The following is a 15,909-nucleotide window of genomic DNA, read 5'->3' as shown; positions in this document are numbered from 1 at the left end:
TAAAATGGTACTTTACATCAGTTAAACTTAGGAATTGTTCTACTTTTGAACAAACATTGCATTCTATCTCAATATACCCATATTGACACCATACCCCTTTTTCAAAAACCAAAATAAAAGCCCAACATTGCATATCAACAAGATACGTTGGCATAAGTCCATTACAATATAAGAATTTTTCTTTGACAACAGTGTTGTACACTGACCACTTGATCTGAGAGGGCCTTATTCTCCTCCTCTAAAGCATCCAGGCGTTCCTGCATCTCCTCCAGCTCTGCCTTCAAACCTACCACCAGGTCATGTGACTCAATGTCAAAGTCACCAGAATGATTTACTTCGTCACTCATCTGTTGCTTCTCTTCTTCCTATGTCATAAATATTCTTAGAGTGAAACATTCGTAAAGATGTGTTATTCATAAATGTTGCATTTTTACACACTAAAACTTTCATGAATAATCCAAGATGGTAAGAATGTGTCAGTGAAAATGTACTAGCACTTTTAAAAAGATAAACATGTATTTAAAAAACAAAATAGAGAAAAAAAAGATATAAATTTTTTTTTTAATTTGACTTTATCTTTATGGTAATGACTATCAGCAATATGCAGCTGAAAATAATCACACACTCCACTGAGTTTATACAAAATCTGTTTTGACCTTGACCTTTGACTCCTGCATGGTTCCTACAAAGCCTTTACCCAACAGTACTCTTTATGTGAAGTATGAGTCAGACTGAGCCAAGGAAAGCAAATATATTTTGCAAGGATTTTATATGGAGACATGTCTTGACCCTATCCTTTGACAGAAACCTACATCCAGGTCACTGTGGAGTATGAGCCAACTGTTCTGAGGGCAAAAAATATACATGTATATTCTAAACAAGGATTTTACACAAAGAACTGATTTGACCTTGACCTCTCACCTACAAATTTGGTTCAACATCACTGCCAACACCCTTTATTTAAAGGCACTCAGTAGGTGAGTATTTGATTGAACCAAGAGGAGAGAAAACATACTAACGACAAGTTATATCAGATGGATAGACAGACTAAACACTATAGGACACCTAAAGTATGGACCTCTAATAACTATACTTATCATATGACTGTTAATCAATATAAATATACAATAAATACTTGTCAACATGCTCTTCACTTAAGATTCATGCTATAGAAAGCTCTCAGATGCCAAAGAACTCTTAGATAGTGTATGACATCAAATATATAAGATGATAAATCATTATTTGTTAGTTTTAGAACTGACTGACAGGAAGCAAAACTATTATGCAATATCCCCGTCTACAAAAGGAATTTAAAATATAATCAAAAAAGAAAAGTATCTTCTTTTTTATTCTAAATACTATGTGCATTTTTCTTGATGTTTGACAAAGTTCAGTCTAACCCACCACAAAAACTATGTCAGTCATATTGATTGCAACTCAATATTTTCTAAAAAATAATTTATCCAAAATAAAGAGTAAATTTATAACTCTTCCCAACCTTCAAATTAGTACAAAAGAATTGGAAAAGAAATTAACACAACAATGCATCAATAGGATTACTTCAGAACTGAACAAGACATGCATTTAATACATGTGCAGTATAAAATGAACAGTTTCAAATGTGTCTTCACTTATAAAATCATCATGCAGTACCGCAGATGATAGTCTAATCTCCATGTCCGCAGCAATTTCTTCTGAAAAGCAATCATTCAATGATCATTCCAACCTGAACATCTAACTGTCCTGTTACTTAATGGTAATGATTTTAAAATGACCCAATCAGTATATTTATTAATTGTAATTTGAGACAACTGACCTTCTGAAGCTTTTGTTGCTCTAGTTCTTGTTCTAAGGTGTAAATTTTGCTTCTCAGCATAGCAATTGTCTGCTTATCTTCTGTCTTTGTTTTCCTCTCTAATGAACAGAAAGAACATATCATACAATAATACATAGGTAGGCCTTTCTCATCTGCACTTACTTTGCAGTAATGAATCCAAAAGGATACTGACGACTGATTCTCTTTCACAATAGCTGATGATTTTTATAATTTCAATCCATGTAACATTTGCTATCTCATAAAGATTTTTTCTGTGCAGTCTTCTTAATCTGAACAATTTTTTAAAACTTTTTATAACAATTTATACTATTTATATAGCATCACATATACATGTATGTAGGTCAATGACTCAACAGGTTTTATACCTAAAGTGTCAAATAGATCTTCCTCATTATCATTCCAAGCATCGTCTGTGGTTTTACTTTCTACATTCCTGGTACCCTGAAATCATTACCAAGCTACATATACAACCACTTCACTCTTAAGCTTTACACACTATGACTACAATTTTCAAAAATATGGAAATCAGCATCAGAAGTCAAGGTCATTAGAGACAGAATTTGAACCTGTTTATCACTGGTAATGAGCCTCTCTTGTAGTTCCTGGTTCTTCTCTTTCTCTACAGACAGAGCATCCTCAAGTATCTCAATCTACAACATTACATTTACAAAATTTGTGTTTCTTACTTGCATGATATTTTTCAGGCAAAAAATTGACAGTCTCTTTTCAATCAATCAAAAGAACTAAGTCCCATAACCCTAGCTTACCTGTTCTTTCATCTTTTCAAGTTTATCATCTGCCACCTAAAATTAAAACACTGCAGTATTAGAATAGCATTTATCTTATCTTTTTTTTTAACAAATCTTTCAACACGAAGATAAAATTTTTAAACTTCTAAAATACATTAGTTTGTTGCTATACTGTACCTTAGACTCATTTTGTTCAAGCTGTTTTCTGAGTTGAACAACTTCATCCTGTAACTTTCTGTTCTGGAGTGTCATCCTGTTCAAGTCTTCATTGAGTTGTTCATGTTCTTCTTCTAATTCCTAGCATTTGAAACAAAGTAAACCTTGATTAATCTATCACACATCTAGTCAATTTTAATGAAATATATGTAACTGAATTTAAAAATTAACATTCACTGGAATATTCAAACCTACAACTCAAATGTATGTACACCTTGTATGGTTATTGAATGACTGTGTGTTCTTTTTTTTCTTAAAACAATACCAAGGAGAATAAATCAGCAAGGTTTACAATTAATGGTGTTTAAAAATAATTTTTAATGAAAAATTATTTATAAAATATAATATGTAGGAGATCCTGTAAACTTGTACCTGTAAATCCCTTCATAATTAGGCCTAAAAAAAAAATAACAGAATGAATGAAGGGAAATTCTTAAAAGGGGGTGGGGGGGGGGGGTCCAACATGCAGATCAAGGATGTTAAAAGATATTTAAGACTTGTGAAGCAGTTTTTATATCAGTTAGTTATGGAAATTATTCTGAATTTTGGTTTAAACATTTTTCATACAGGCCTCTGAAAAAAAGAAGAAATGATGGTCTACTCTGCGATACACATCCTCTAACATGAGGATAATATTGAATCCTTAAAATTCAGAGTGTAGAAGAAATTAGTTTGTAAATAATTGTACAATCTTGATGTGAAACTGTCTCAAAACAAAAACACATCTAATGAAAAAAAATCAATTAAAACAGAGAGTGAAAAGCCATTTAGAGTCTGAAAAATGCTCTACTTTGTGGATATCAATGCAAGATGGAACTTTCACAATAAGTCTGTCTGTTATAGCTGTAGCTACTATATTTTAAAGTTATGAACAAAGCATTATCAATTAATTGCTTAAAATTCATATCATGAAGCTCCATAACAAAAGACAGGTTAATGTCGAAATCTGATCATCTCTGAAATTTTATTTCCCTTTTCTAGTAAATAATCTTAAGAAAATGTTGTTATATGAAATAGAAATGTGCCTAATACCTGGCCTTCTAATATTATACTTTTGATCTACATAAGGATATATTATCTATGTTAAAATTTAATAAATGAAAACACTTAAAATTCCTCCTCCTTCCCTTCAAGACTAACACTGATGACATCAAGATCCTAGATGAGTGTAAAGGGAACAAAGAAAGAAGGTGCCAGCACCCATGCAGTCTGCCACACAAGGCCAGAATAATCTTGGGGGGAAATCTGCTACATGTAGCTTTGCTTACCTTTGATTGAAATCCCTTTGAAAGAAGAAAATCATAAAAGGCTCAATCAAAACTGACACTTACTGAAGTTTCAGCCTGCAAAATGCTGACAGAATTCTGTATACTGTGTAGTTTTTTAAGGGATACTGATTGGATTAAACTTGCAGATCTATGCGAGTTACCCAAAAGAGACAATCACATTACAACGAAAAGATGCGTGTCTTGATTCAATAATTATTTAGCTTAAAAATATAAATGTCAAGCTATGATAAATAATATTATTTCTGAGTATTATATTTAAATTTTTTTCCCTAAGACATGTGCGCCATGAAAGATACATGTGGTTTTTTCTGTGCCAATGTTTGTCTTTAAACAGGTATATCATGCTGTATGTCACCAGTGAATACTGTATATGCTACAGAAAATGCTACTGATTAACCAAGAACCCTATCTTTATCAAAATTTAAAATTAACTCATAATTATTTTTCAAACACAAGTACAGTGTAGAAGGAAACTGAAGATAATATAAATAAATCTAGGTTTAACATAAAACATGCCGAGTATATTAAAACAAGAATCCACACTCCTTTCCCACTTGCCCATCACATATTTCCCCTCCATCTTTCTGTTAATACCTTGTAAGCCTCCATGGCTCTCTGCTGCTGAAGTTGCTGCTGCTCAGATGAATTCTGGGTAGAAGAACTGGCAGCTGACAATGTTCTTGGCTATAAAAACAAATTTATTATTATTTTTTCTCCATGATTACAGCTATTCCTTGTCATAATCAAAAATTCACCTCATTAATACCGGCTTTAATTGAAATCAAAATATCCAAGCAAAGCAATATTTTTTACCATACCGCCCGATACCAAAAGCATTATGTTATAAAAAAAAAAAATTAAACAAGAAGTCTGTGAGCAAATGCTCACTAATAATACCCCCGCTCTGATGTGAATACACAAGTTCGGTTATGGACAAACACAGTGATAATCAGGAAATTGACATCGGATTTGTAAAAACTGAATCCCAACATATGGCATGCCTAAACAAAGATTGTGCTAAAATTTCAAGCATCTGCAATGAGTAGTTGCTGAGAAAACTACGACAAAAATTTGTTATGTATGATACAGACAGATGCACGGATAAACAGGAATTTGACATCGGATTAGTACAAAAATGAATCCCATTATATGGCATGCCTAAACAAAGATTGTGCTAAAATTTCAAGCATCTGCAATGAGTAGTTGCTGAGAAAACTGCAACCAAAATTTGTTACAGACAGACAGACAGACAGACGGACGGACAGACAGACAGACACACAAGGGTAAAACAGTATACCCCCCTCTCCTTCAGAGCGGGGGTATAATAAATCATTATGAAAAGAGTATTCCTTTATTTGTATAGTTCATTGATCTCTAACAACAGACATGTATATTTTTGTCTGTGTTATGATCATACTTACTGATGGGGCCTCCTCCACCACACTCCTATGCTCCAGTTTAGGGGAGGGTCTTGGTGAAGGTTCTTGAACAAACTCAACAACATCAGCCTGCAACAATAAAGGTCAATTGAAAGATTATGATTTTTTTATTCTTTATTCATGATAACAGGATATGAAGTCACAAAACGAATTACAAAATTGTTAAGGTCCTACTGCCTCTGGATGTATGAGAACAAGCAAGTCAATAGACACAATGCTAATAGTCAAAAGCAATACCTGTTCTGCCTGCAATGATTCCATTACCCCAGTATTATATCCCCCCTCAGCTCCCTGCACCAATTTTGATTTAGCTGTAATACACATTATTCAACACTTGTACTCACTAAAGACAACATACTGAATATTTAGAGAGGCTACAAAATAATTTCAATTTAAAAAATTCATAATGAATCCAGTATCTTGCATAACTCATTCTATGTATAAAATATTATAGACAAAGATTTACATTATTTTGAGTACTAAGCAATAAATTACATGGCTACAAGTGTTTTTACCAAACATACCGATATCATTTTGTAAATCCCATGATGCCCTAGTGGGAGCTTTCTCAAAAATTCTTTTTATTTCATTATGTCCCTCATCCATTGCATAATCCAGTGCTTTCCGACCTAAAAAATGGAGTAAAAAGATAATTTTTAAAATACTTTTCCAACATTTAACAAGAGACACTATGAACAAACAAACAAAATTACACCACCAATTACAACTCATTCTTTACTTTAAACTTGTGTAAATAATTTGGGTCAGGTTCATAACGCATTCCCAATGTTCACACAAAGTCTATCATGTATGATCTACAAGTTTGTCTTGGTAACAAAGTTCCCTTGTTGCTTTGCCAGTGACCTTGAACTTAAAGGACCTTATGTGAAGTTCATTGGACCCTTTTGGTTGTATGCATTCTTTCTGTTGATATAATCATCCAATGTTTCTATATTACAAGATGTAGTCTGAATGAGAAATTTTTTGATAATGACTTTGAACTTTTAACATGTTTAAAATGATGAAGGTCATGACACAGTCTGAGGTCATAAGCAAACCCTCCTCTGCAAAGCATGGGTTTTCAATGTTTCTCTGTTCACAGTTATGAACAGAACATGAATTCAGTGTTCTACCATTATCTTGCCTAAATGACCTTTAACTAATGTTGTAACATACTCTCATATCAAATGCAACCTTTGCGTCAAATATGATTATTTAGTGTTTCTCTCTTAAAAGTTATTGACACCACTTATAAATATATATATATTTTCTTTCAGTCAGAGACCATGTCCAAATGAAGTTGGGTTAATTTTATAGCACAACTTTGTATAATCAATCTTTCTGATGTTATGAGCATCAAATATTTCCCAATCACAATAATATGATCTGGACAAGAATTGCAGTTTCTTGTCAACAATGTTGAACTTATCCCAGTGACCTTCAAAAAGTCAAGACACATCCTCAGATGCTTAGCAATCTTTGTGTTCTGTATAGATATAGCTACCTGGTTTGGAGTAATCAAATGAACTCAATTTACCAAGACAAGTTCAAAATTTACCTGATATCTGATACAGTATTGAAAGATGTAGCTAAATTGAGTTACTTAGGTTTTACTTTCCTATTTTCCATTTTACATGTAAATCAAATACTTTAATGAAATTAATTAAAAATACTTTAATGCCACCATCAATGAATTTTTAACAAGAGCAATGTGTTCCAGCCAAAATATGCAAATTACCTTGTACATCAGGAAAGTCTCGATCGGCTCCTTTTTTAAGTAACCACTCACAAACATCAGTACGCCCCTTCTTTGCTGCAGCCATCAGTGGGGTCCTAAAAAAAAAGTCAGGACTAAAAATAGAAAGCATTTTGAGTGAGATATTAATATGTACTTACAATACAGGAAATCCTTTTCTACCTCTCCATTTCTTAATAATAACACATAATAATTATAATAGTCTTTTATTTTGATTTAAAAAAAAGAAGTACTTTTAGCATATTAAGGCTTTACTTGCATGACAAAAAACAAGTAAATAATATAACATTAACCATCAACATTGTTCCAGTCAAACCTTACACTTTATGATTGTCACATGTGTTGACATCTGCCCCTTTGTCCAGGAGTTCCTTACAGATGTTAAAGTCACCACAATGGGCAGCATAAAATAAACATGTCTTCCCAGTCTAAAAATAAAATCAAAACAGTTCTATTTTCCATTGTGCTTTTTAAAAATCTATTTTGAAGTCAAAAAAACTTTTTAAATTATTTATGTAAGGACTGGCCCACCTTATCCTTGATGTTGATGTCTGCTCCACTTCGCAGTAAAACCTGGACACATTCATACTTGGCATCCATACAGGCATGATGAAGGGCAGTCAGGTTATTACCATCCTTATGGTCTACCACAGCCCCAATCTAATAGGAATAATCATCCCATGTTTTAGTCAGAGAAATCAACACAGAAGGAATTCATCAAAACAAACACAAACAAGAGATGTTTGTGAACCACTTATGCCCCCCTCCCCCCAAATAATTGGAATTTTTCTAAGTTCAAGAGGCAAAACTATGTCAAAAATTGCTCGATCGTACCCAAAACATATTTTTTGATAAATCTGACATATCACATAATGTTGACAGATGGACTGATGGAACAAGACAGACAGACCCAGTGATTACTGTATGGCACTAGCCTGGTTCCCTGTACCTTTTCTGCTTGTGTTCTCCATGGCACTTCAGCCAGGTGGACTACAATCAAGTCAGGGTAATGTTGCCCTGAATCTATGCCCATAACATTGTATTTAGCTATTCATCAATGTAGAAGTTCATGGTGACACCTTATTTTCTATTCGGTATATGTAATACATCATGATGTCATATTTAGCCAAATTTTATTTCTATGGCTAATGGCAATGGCTCAGAATTCAATGATTTTTGTGCAAGTAGTACTGACCAATCTGACCGAATTTACATTGGATTGAACTCCACCTGGCTCTCTTGCCTTGGCAAAGATAAGTCAGGGAACCAGCTTATATATGGCACCTGTATCTTTCTTTATCTTGAACACTAATAACAAGACACCCATTGAAAACAATGCTCACCTGAATAACCATGATCCTTCTGTTCTTTATCAGCAGATTTTTCCCCCTATATATTCTTATGTAAAACCTTGATTGTGCATTGTGGCCCTACCCTACCCCCAGGGGTCATGATGTGAACAAACTTGAACCTATACATGAGGATGCTTCCATATTAAAAAGTTGACCAACCATGGCTTTATTGTTTTTGAGAAGATTTTTTCCTATGTAAAAATTTGATTGCCCACTGTGGCCTATCCAACCCTGAGGGTTTTGAACACACTTGAATCTAAACTACTTGAGGATGCTTCCATATAAATATAATTACTAATGGCTTTGCTGTTCCTGAGAAGAAGATTTTTAAAGATTTTAATATTTCCATGTAAAACTTTCTCGTCCATAGTAGCCCCACCCTACCCTGGAAGTGGGACATAATTTGAACAAACTTGAATCTATGCTATACTGAAAGCTTTCATCTTTTCTGGCCCTGTGGTTTGCGAGATTTTTGAACAACCCCAATCAATTTTGACTATTTCTTAATTATCTCCCCTGGGAAAAGGGTGTGGCCCTTCATTTGAACAAATTTGAATCTCCTTCACCCAAAGATATTCTTTGCCAAGTTTGGTTGAAATTGGCGTAATGGTTCTGAAGAAGATGATGATGACAACAAACAATGGACAAATTTCAATAAGAAAAGCTCACTTGTGCCTTCTGCTCAAGTGAGCTAAAAATACTTAAGGACGTATGGTAGTGACGATTTTGAATCCACCGCGCAACTCCGAATGACGTAAATGAATCGTATGTCGTTCATCTCTTTAGTAGAGTTGGAAATAAAATTTACAATGCAACTTATTTTAAAGATATACTTGATATAAAATCATATAAAATGTGACTAAAATTTCATTGGATTCAAACTAACAACAAGTCGAGGTAATTTTACGACTTATCTTACTTTTCGGTAATGTAAACAAAGCGGATGTTTCGAAAAGAATGAAATGCGGAGAAAACGAGGATTTTCGTCAACCAAATCTATTCAGTGGCACAGCAAGGCTTCGTTGACTCAAAAAAGGCGATGGTGAGCTGCGTCTGACTGAAAATTACTGTGCAAAGATTAAACCCATCATTCGAATCACAAACGCATGACAACTCTAGCCTAGCAAAAACGATCTGCCCAGGTTTGTCTCTAGTATTTGACACCATTTAACTAACATTACCTCAGAAATTCAGTAAAAGTGATTGTGGCTCAGCAAAATACCGGTATTAGATAAGATAAGATATATATATATATATATATATATATATATATATATATATATATACGAGTGAACTGGGTACTATTTTCGAATTGGGGGCAATGAGTGAACTCACAACATTATAAATTAGTGACGATTCATGTTAAAGTTTTTTTCAAAAAAAAGCAGAGATTTTGTGATTAAAAATTGTTATATTCTTCCTTAGTTGTTGTTTACAATATAGATTCGAAAAAGGGATAAAGAGCACTACACTATATTATAATAAAAACAATACCACTGGTTACCAGTGCACACATGAGGGGGTAAATTACACGATTTATATACAATTCTGTTTTGTAATTTATTTTTATATTGTGTGACATGATTGCATTCCGGAATGTTGGTGAATCAATAAAAATTCAAAAATTTATTGATGTTATTCAGGTGTGCTTGATTTTGGAAAAACGTTTCGAGTTTCATGTACTCTATCATGTCTACATGTATGTATTGATGCTTTTAAATTTAGCAAACATAGAAAATATATTAAAAGAAACAGTAATTTATTATAAATGTCAAGTCATATGAGACACAGTTATAACTCAATGTAATTTGAAGGTAACCAGATGCAAGGTGTTGGACACTGTTTAGACAATATTTTCTTCCAAAACATACTAGATAAAAAATTCACTACACTACAACACAAAATAATACTTACCACTAAATTCTTTGGCCTAAAACAGGGCTTTTCTTTTTATTAAGATTATTTCTTTCCTTATTAATTTCCAAGTTATGTTGATGGTGGAGTGTCTGAATTGCAATTTTGACTATAATCATTTTTTTTAATTGAATTTTCTTCTGAGTTCATGAAAGCTAAAAGCATCAATACATATTATAGAGTATGTGAAACTCAATCATAATCATGTAGACCACACAATATGAAAATAAAATAAAACACTCGTTTTGTATATACTGCATCTACATTTACATACATGCAGTGATAGGGAAGAAATCTCAGCTATATAGATTTAGTAGTACATGTATATTATTTGAATAGGTATCCCTAATATTGTGGACATTGAACATGAAGTTGAGATGGAACAGGATCTGGAACCCTTAATATCTGCTATCTGGAAACTTGGAAGGAGTGTTATGGAACTGGGGGTGATATGACAGATGCTCTAAAATGTCAATGCCATTTCAGCAGCTCTTTCATGCTGTGGATATCCTAACTTATGGATCATCAGCTATCATTAAGGTACATTTACATTTGTCAAAATGTTAGGCTGTGTTGTTGTTAGGCAAAATTGTTTCCACTTTCACAACCCAGTGAACTCACCCTTTTTTGTAGCTGACCCTAATTTTTTTAAAATGTTTTTTCAATAAAAATATGAATATTCATTTTAAATTCCCCAATGATAGCATGTATAAAAAAAATTTCACCATAAATAAAACACTATTTCTTTGACTTCCAGTCTATGCAAAAGACATCGGACCGTCAGACCTGACCGATGTGCAGTGCCTCTGGTCCGATGCGTCATTTTTTACACCGGACCAGAATGTCCGATGTGTCTATGTCCAGTTTTGAGCATTATTCTTTTGATGGGGAGTCATGTAAATGTTTGTTATAAGTAAAAAATTTCTCACAAATCCAAATACGTAAATGAAGGTGATTAAAACCATATGGACCATCTACAGTACTATGCGGGAGCAATCCCTTGTAAAAGAAAAGGTGTTAGGCTTACTACTCTGCATTTTCACGTGTTTCACTTTTTTACATCAGGTTTTTTGGTCCAACAAAAATTGATTCGGTCCTGTGTGTTCATTGATTACACAGGACCCAATGTCCTGTGTGGTCCAAAAAACTTTCGCATAGACTGGACATCAGTGTTACTTGGTTGCTTTATTTAAAAAAGTCCACGCAAAAAAAAAAATTAAAAATATGCCGACCAGTACCTACCGGAACTCTAAATTTTTCAAGCATGAACATGATAAAAGTGGAAACAAAGCAGGTTTAACCAATCATTTTTCTTGGCTTTACTTACTAAATTATTTTCTTTGATAATTGGCTAGATTTCACATTAGTAAGCAAGTAAATTGTATTTTATACATGTAGTGATATATTACAGTATGAAGAAAAACATAAAAATATATGTAATCAGTCAATTAGACCTATGTGTCACTTTTAGACAAATACATGTATATCATAGTTGATACCCATGACAAGTTTTAGATAAAGTTGAAAGTACCATATGTAGTGATGTAATGATTAATCGATTAAATCAATTATCTAATCGAAATGGTCCCTGATTATAGATAATCGATTACTCAAAATATTAGTTAAAAGCAAATTATTCCTTTAATTTTTTTATTCATTCTTCTTTGAATTTAACTAAATCCTAAATAATAATCTAATAAATGAATCCAATGATACAAACTATTTCAAAAATGTATTTTGGAAATCACTCCAGAATTTCTAAACAATTTATTCTACTTTTGAAATTGAAGAAATATAATATTTGAAATTAATCAATTTTTTTTTCGATTATAGTGCATTCCATTATTCCAATAATCAATTATGAAAAAAATCCCAATTTCCCATCACTAACCATATGCAAGAATTGTAACTGTTTGATAAATACTAACTGGTATATTAGGTTTGACATTAAATATTATGAATTATACATAAATACAAACATACTTAATTATTGTTTATTTATAGTATCATAGGGACATACAACTTGTATGTTTCATAGTTATTAACTTATTAAACATTTCATGTTTGAAATAAAGCCAACAGGTTTAAGTATGTGAAATCACTAACTGCCCATATGCATGTAACAAGTTTATTGATGCAGACCTCTAGTAAAAAAAAAAAAGGGGGGGGGGTGCAACTGACATCTTAATGAAAATTTACTCTATAGCCAAATACTATTCTCAGAAAAAAGTTAGGAGGACAGACCCCCCCCCCCCCCCCCCCAACACACACAACCATTCTGTAGGCCTGTATTGACTAGATAAGGTGGACAAGATCATTTGATTGTTATAAAAATGAAAATTATTTTATCACCTGAACTAATAACTAAAACAAGATTATTGTTTCTTACAGAGAATTGGAACATCATGATCATATCAGCAATGAGACGAGAAAAGTTTTAAACTTTTTCCACAAAGAACAATCAATAAACAGGCAGACAAAATTCCAGGTCTAAAAATAAATGGAATGAAGGTGTACAATAACAAGTGAACATAGAAGTTTCTCTTGTAACAATCAGAATTAGACTAAGGTTTTGAGTAACGACAAGAAAAGTGTAGTCACTGGATACACTATCATTTCCTATGATTCCCAGTATTATCGAATGCAGTTTAAAACTGGCATTGCCAACAAATTCGATATGGAGTTATTGATGGAAGATGTGAATTGAAAACTGTGTGTGACTCGTTATAAAAAGTAAAGTGGATTCTATCTCAGAATGCAGACTTTTTCAGTTGAAAGACCCCAGAGTTTTATATGAAAAGAGTCATATATCTTCAGTCTGTTTGAAATGTCCATGACATCAGTTGTGGATACATTATTGGTGTTATCAGAATTTGCCATGTCTGTAGCATCATTTTTAGATACAATGTCAGTGTTTGGTACTAAATGTAATAAGTTTTCATTAATTCAAATTTGGTCAAATTACAAATTATTTTTCTTTTTTTTTTAATTGTAGATAGAGCAAATAAGTTTTCAATATGTTAATATATTTTGATTCTCATGAATTTTGCAATATTAAATACATTTCATTATAAAAATTATTTCATTACCTTATCATTGTATGAACAGATGCTAAATACACTGCATGTTAAAAAAAAGAGTAGAACCTGGGAAATTCATCTTCCTTATTTTTAACAAGGTTTTCCATTGGAAAAATGATGAAAATGGCACACAAGGACTGCTAATGACCCAAATGCGTGCCATGACCTTGACTCAAGATCCTTTGATCAAGTTAAATGTCATTTTAAGAAAAACATTGAATTCCTGTATTTTGTATGGAGAACATGAGATGCTCATACTGATCATAAATATTGCATATAACCTAAGGTTACATGTATGTATTGAGTAACTGACCTTGACTCAAGGTCATTCCAGCAAGTTCAAGGCTTCTGGCAGAAAAGGTGTGTTATTTGTACCTGGTCTATTACTCTCATATGGAGGCTAATTGGTAGTTGATACTTGACACAAAAATTGCTTATGACTCAAATCTGTGTCATAATCTGACCCAATGTCATGAATGTATAATCTCCTACAACTTTCTTGTATTAATAATCTCCCGTCCCTCATGCATATGGTTACATTGAGGAGGTAATAAGCTGCCTCACGTCATGTACTGTAAGTTTTTATCTTCATTTATAAGCTCCTGTCAGTGTGCGAGAGTTATGTCAGGTGCAGTATTACAAAGCTGCTCAAGCCCGTAGAATGCTGGGGGGACCTACTTTTCCCGAGTATAGTAGTTTGCTATAGTGATTGGTGATTGCCCCCCCCCCCCCAACGTTGCTACAAGGTCAAGCACTGTCAATTTCCACGAAATGGACATTTAATTAGTTTGGTTTCTTTTTTTTTTTTGCCCATCAGATTATTTTGGGAAGTTGCCCCTCCCCCTATTTTTGGTGAGTTTAGTTTTTTTTTTTTTTGCTTGACAGATTTTTTGGGGGGGAAGGTGCCCCCCCCCCCCACTTTTGAAACCAATGCTACAAGCCTACTGCTTGACTTGTAAACTTATGATACTTATTATTAGAGAAACAAAGGTTATTTTAACCATAAAAAGAAAACTAGAAAAAGATATTTAAGATAAATAGTTTAAAACCCTTCAAATTATAAAACATAAGTTCATCTATTTTAGTGAAGGACTATTTTTGTACTTCGTGGTTCTAGCTCTTAAAATTTTATCTGATTTTGTTAAATATTGCTGTTACTCTACACCATATTGTACACATGCATAGCAAAGTACAGTGTAGTATATTGTGGTGGTGTCACTATTTTCCCTAGCTTCAACAGCATGTATGATGGTTTAGTCAGACTTGTAGCAACAGTTTCAAAAAAAAGGGGGGGGGCAACTTCCCAAAAAAATCTGATAAAGGGAAAAAAGACCAAAAAAAGAGGGCAATATTTCTCAAAAATCTGACAAGCAAATATAAAAAAAAAACACCTAATTTCACTATCCAAATCCTGGAATTTGCTAGTGCTCGACATTGGAGACTAGCATCTAAGGGAAAATTTACTACAACAATATACTTTACTCAGACCCCCCCCCCCCCCCCCCCCCCCGCATTCTACGGACCTGGGTTTTATAGCTGGTTAGTTAATAGTTACTGAATCATATCTAATCTTTCAATATTGCTGAAGATGGAAAATATTCATTCAAGACAAAGATTTATTATTAATTAAAATTAAACATGGAGACATAGAACGAATGTACAATAAGCCTCGAGCATTCTGTCTTCGTCAATTCACTTTATTTCATCCGTTCCACTAAAACGTTAGAAATTATAAGCCGGAGTTTCAAATTCTATTTTTGTTTTTGTTCAAAACAATTCATAGATAATTGTAAACACCTCCTCCAAGTCTACTTTCAACTTTGATTCCGATTCGGCATTTTGTATACGAGTTGCAAACTGGAAGTGACGTGTACACGATAATGTACAAAACCAAACCGGGAAATCGGAAGATTTTCGGATTGTTCGGCAAAAATCTGGTGAAAAGCATTGCCCGCCGTGTCACAAGAGAAAAATAATAACTATAATAAAAATTTGAGTTTAAAACGACAAAATCAGGAGAGTTAGAAACTATAAGCAAGTAAATAAATTGCAATCTCATTATTTTAACGTTTTATAACAGCTTTTTGAGCAGAGGAAATTCGGGTCAGGAAATTCGGGAGCACATTACTCCAAAACTACACACTAACATTATAATTTTTTATTAGCAATTTGTAAAGCAAGCAAATCACTATAAATATAGCATAAGATATCAAACTTTTAATTATTCTTTCATTATTAAAAAATACGTTGTACATGTACATGAACCCATTTTCCCAA

General features: G+C 33.1%; 1 protein-coding gene across 2 annotated transcripts in view; it reads right to left on the bottom strand.

Moving 5' to 3' along the window:
- The window catches only part of LOC133182380 (ankyrin repeat domain-containing protein 24-like), a 33,920-nt gene that overhangs the window by 5,652 nt on the left and 12,359 nt on the right, over positions 1–15,909 (bottom strand). For both annotated transcript variants that reach the window (XM_061317210.1, XM_061317212.1), the window contains exons 6-18: positions 7,818–7,946; positions 7,608–7,714; positions 7,269–7,363; positions 6,055–6,159; positions 5,768–5,841; positions 5,513–5,599; positions 4,686–4,775; positions 2,764–2,883; positions 2,605–2,640; positions 2,404–2,487; positions 2,203–2,278; positions 1,817–1,914; positions 207–365 (exon numbers count right to left, since the gene is read on the bottom strand). In XM_061317210.1, coding sequence (XP_061173194.1) covers positions 207–365; positions 1,817–1,914; positions 2,203–2,278; positions 2,404–2,487; positions 2,605–2,640; positions 2,764–2,883; positions 4,686–4,775; positions 5,513–5,599; positions 5,768–5,841; positions 6,055–6,159; positions 7,269–7,363; positions 7,608–7,714; positions 7,818–7,946 — 1,260 coding nt within the window. The remainder of the gene's footprint in view (positions 1–206; positions 366–1,816; positions 1,915–2,202; positions 2,279–2,403; positions 2,488–2,604; positions 2,641–2,763; positions 2,884–4,685; positions 4,776–5,512; positions 5,600–5,767; positions 5,842–6,054; positions 6,160–7,268; positions 7,364–7,607; positions 7,715–7,817; positions 7,947–15,909) is intronic.

This window comes from Saccostrea echinata, unplaced genomic scaffold (assembly GCF_033153115.1).
Source record: "Saccostrea echinata isolate AGI-Se365-2 ecotype Australia unplaced genomic scaffold, CSIRO_AGI_Sech_v1 ptg000009l, whole genome shotgun sequence".
Classification (NCBI taxonomy): domain Eukaryota; kingdom Metazoa; phylum Mollusca; class Bivalvia; order Ostreida; family Ostreidae; genus Saccostrea; species Saccostrea echinata.
This window is presented reverse-complemented; position numbering and strand designations above follow the sequence as displayed.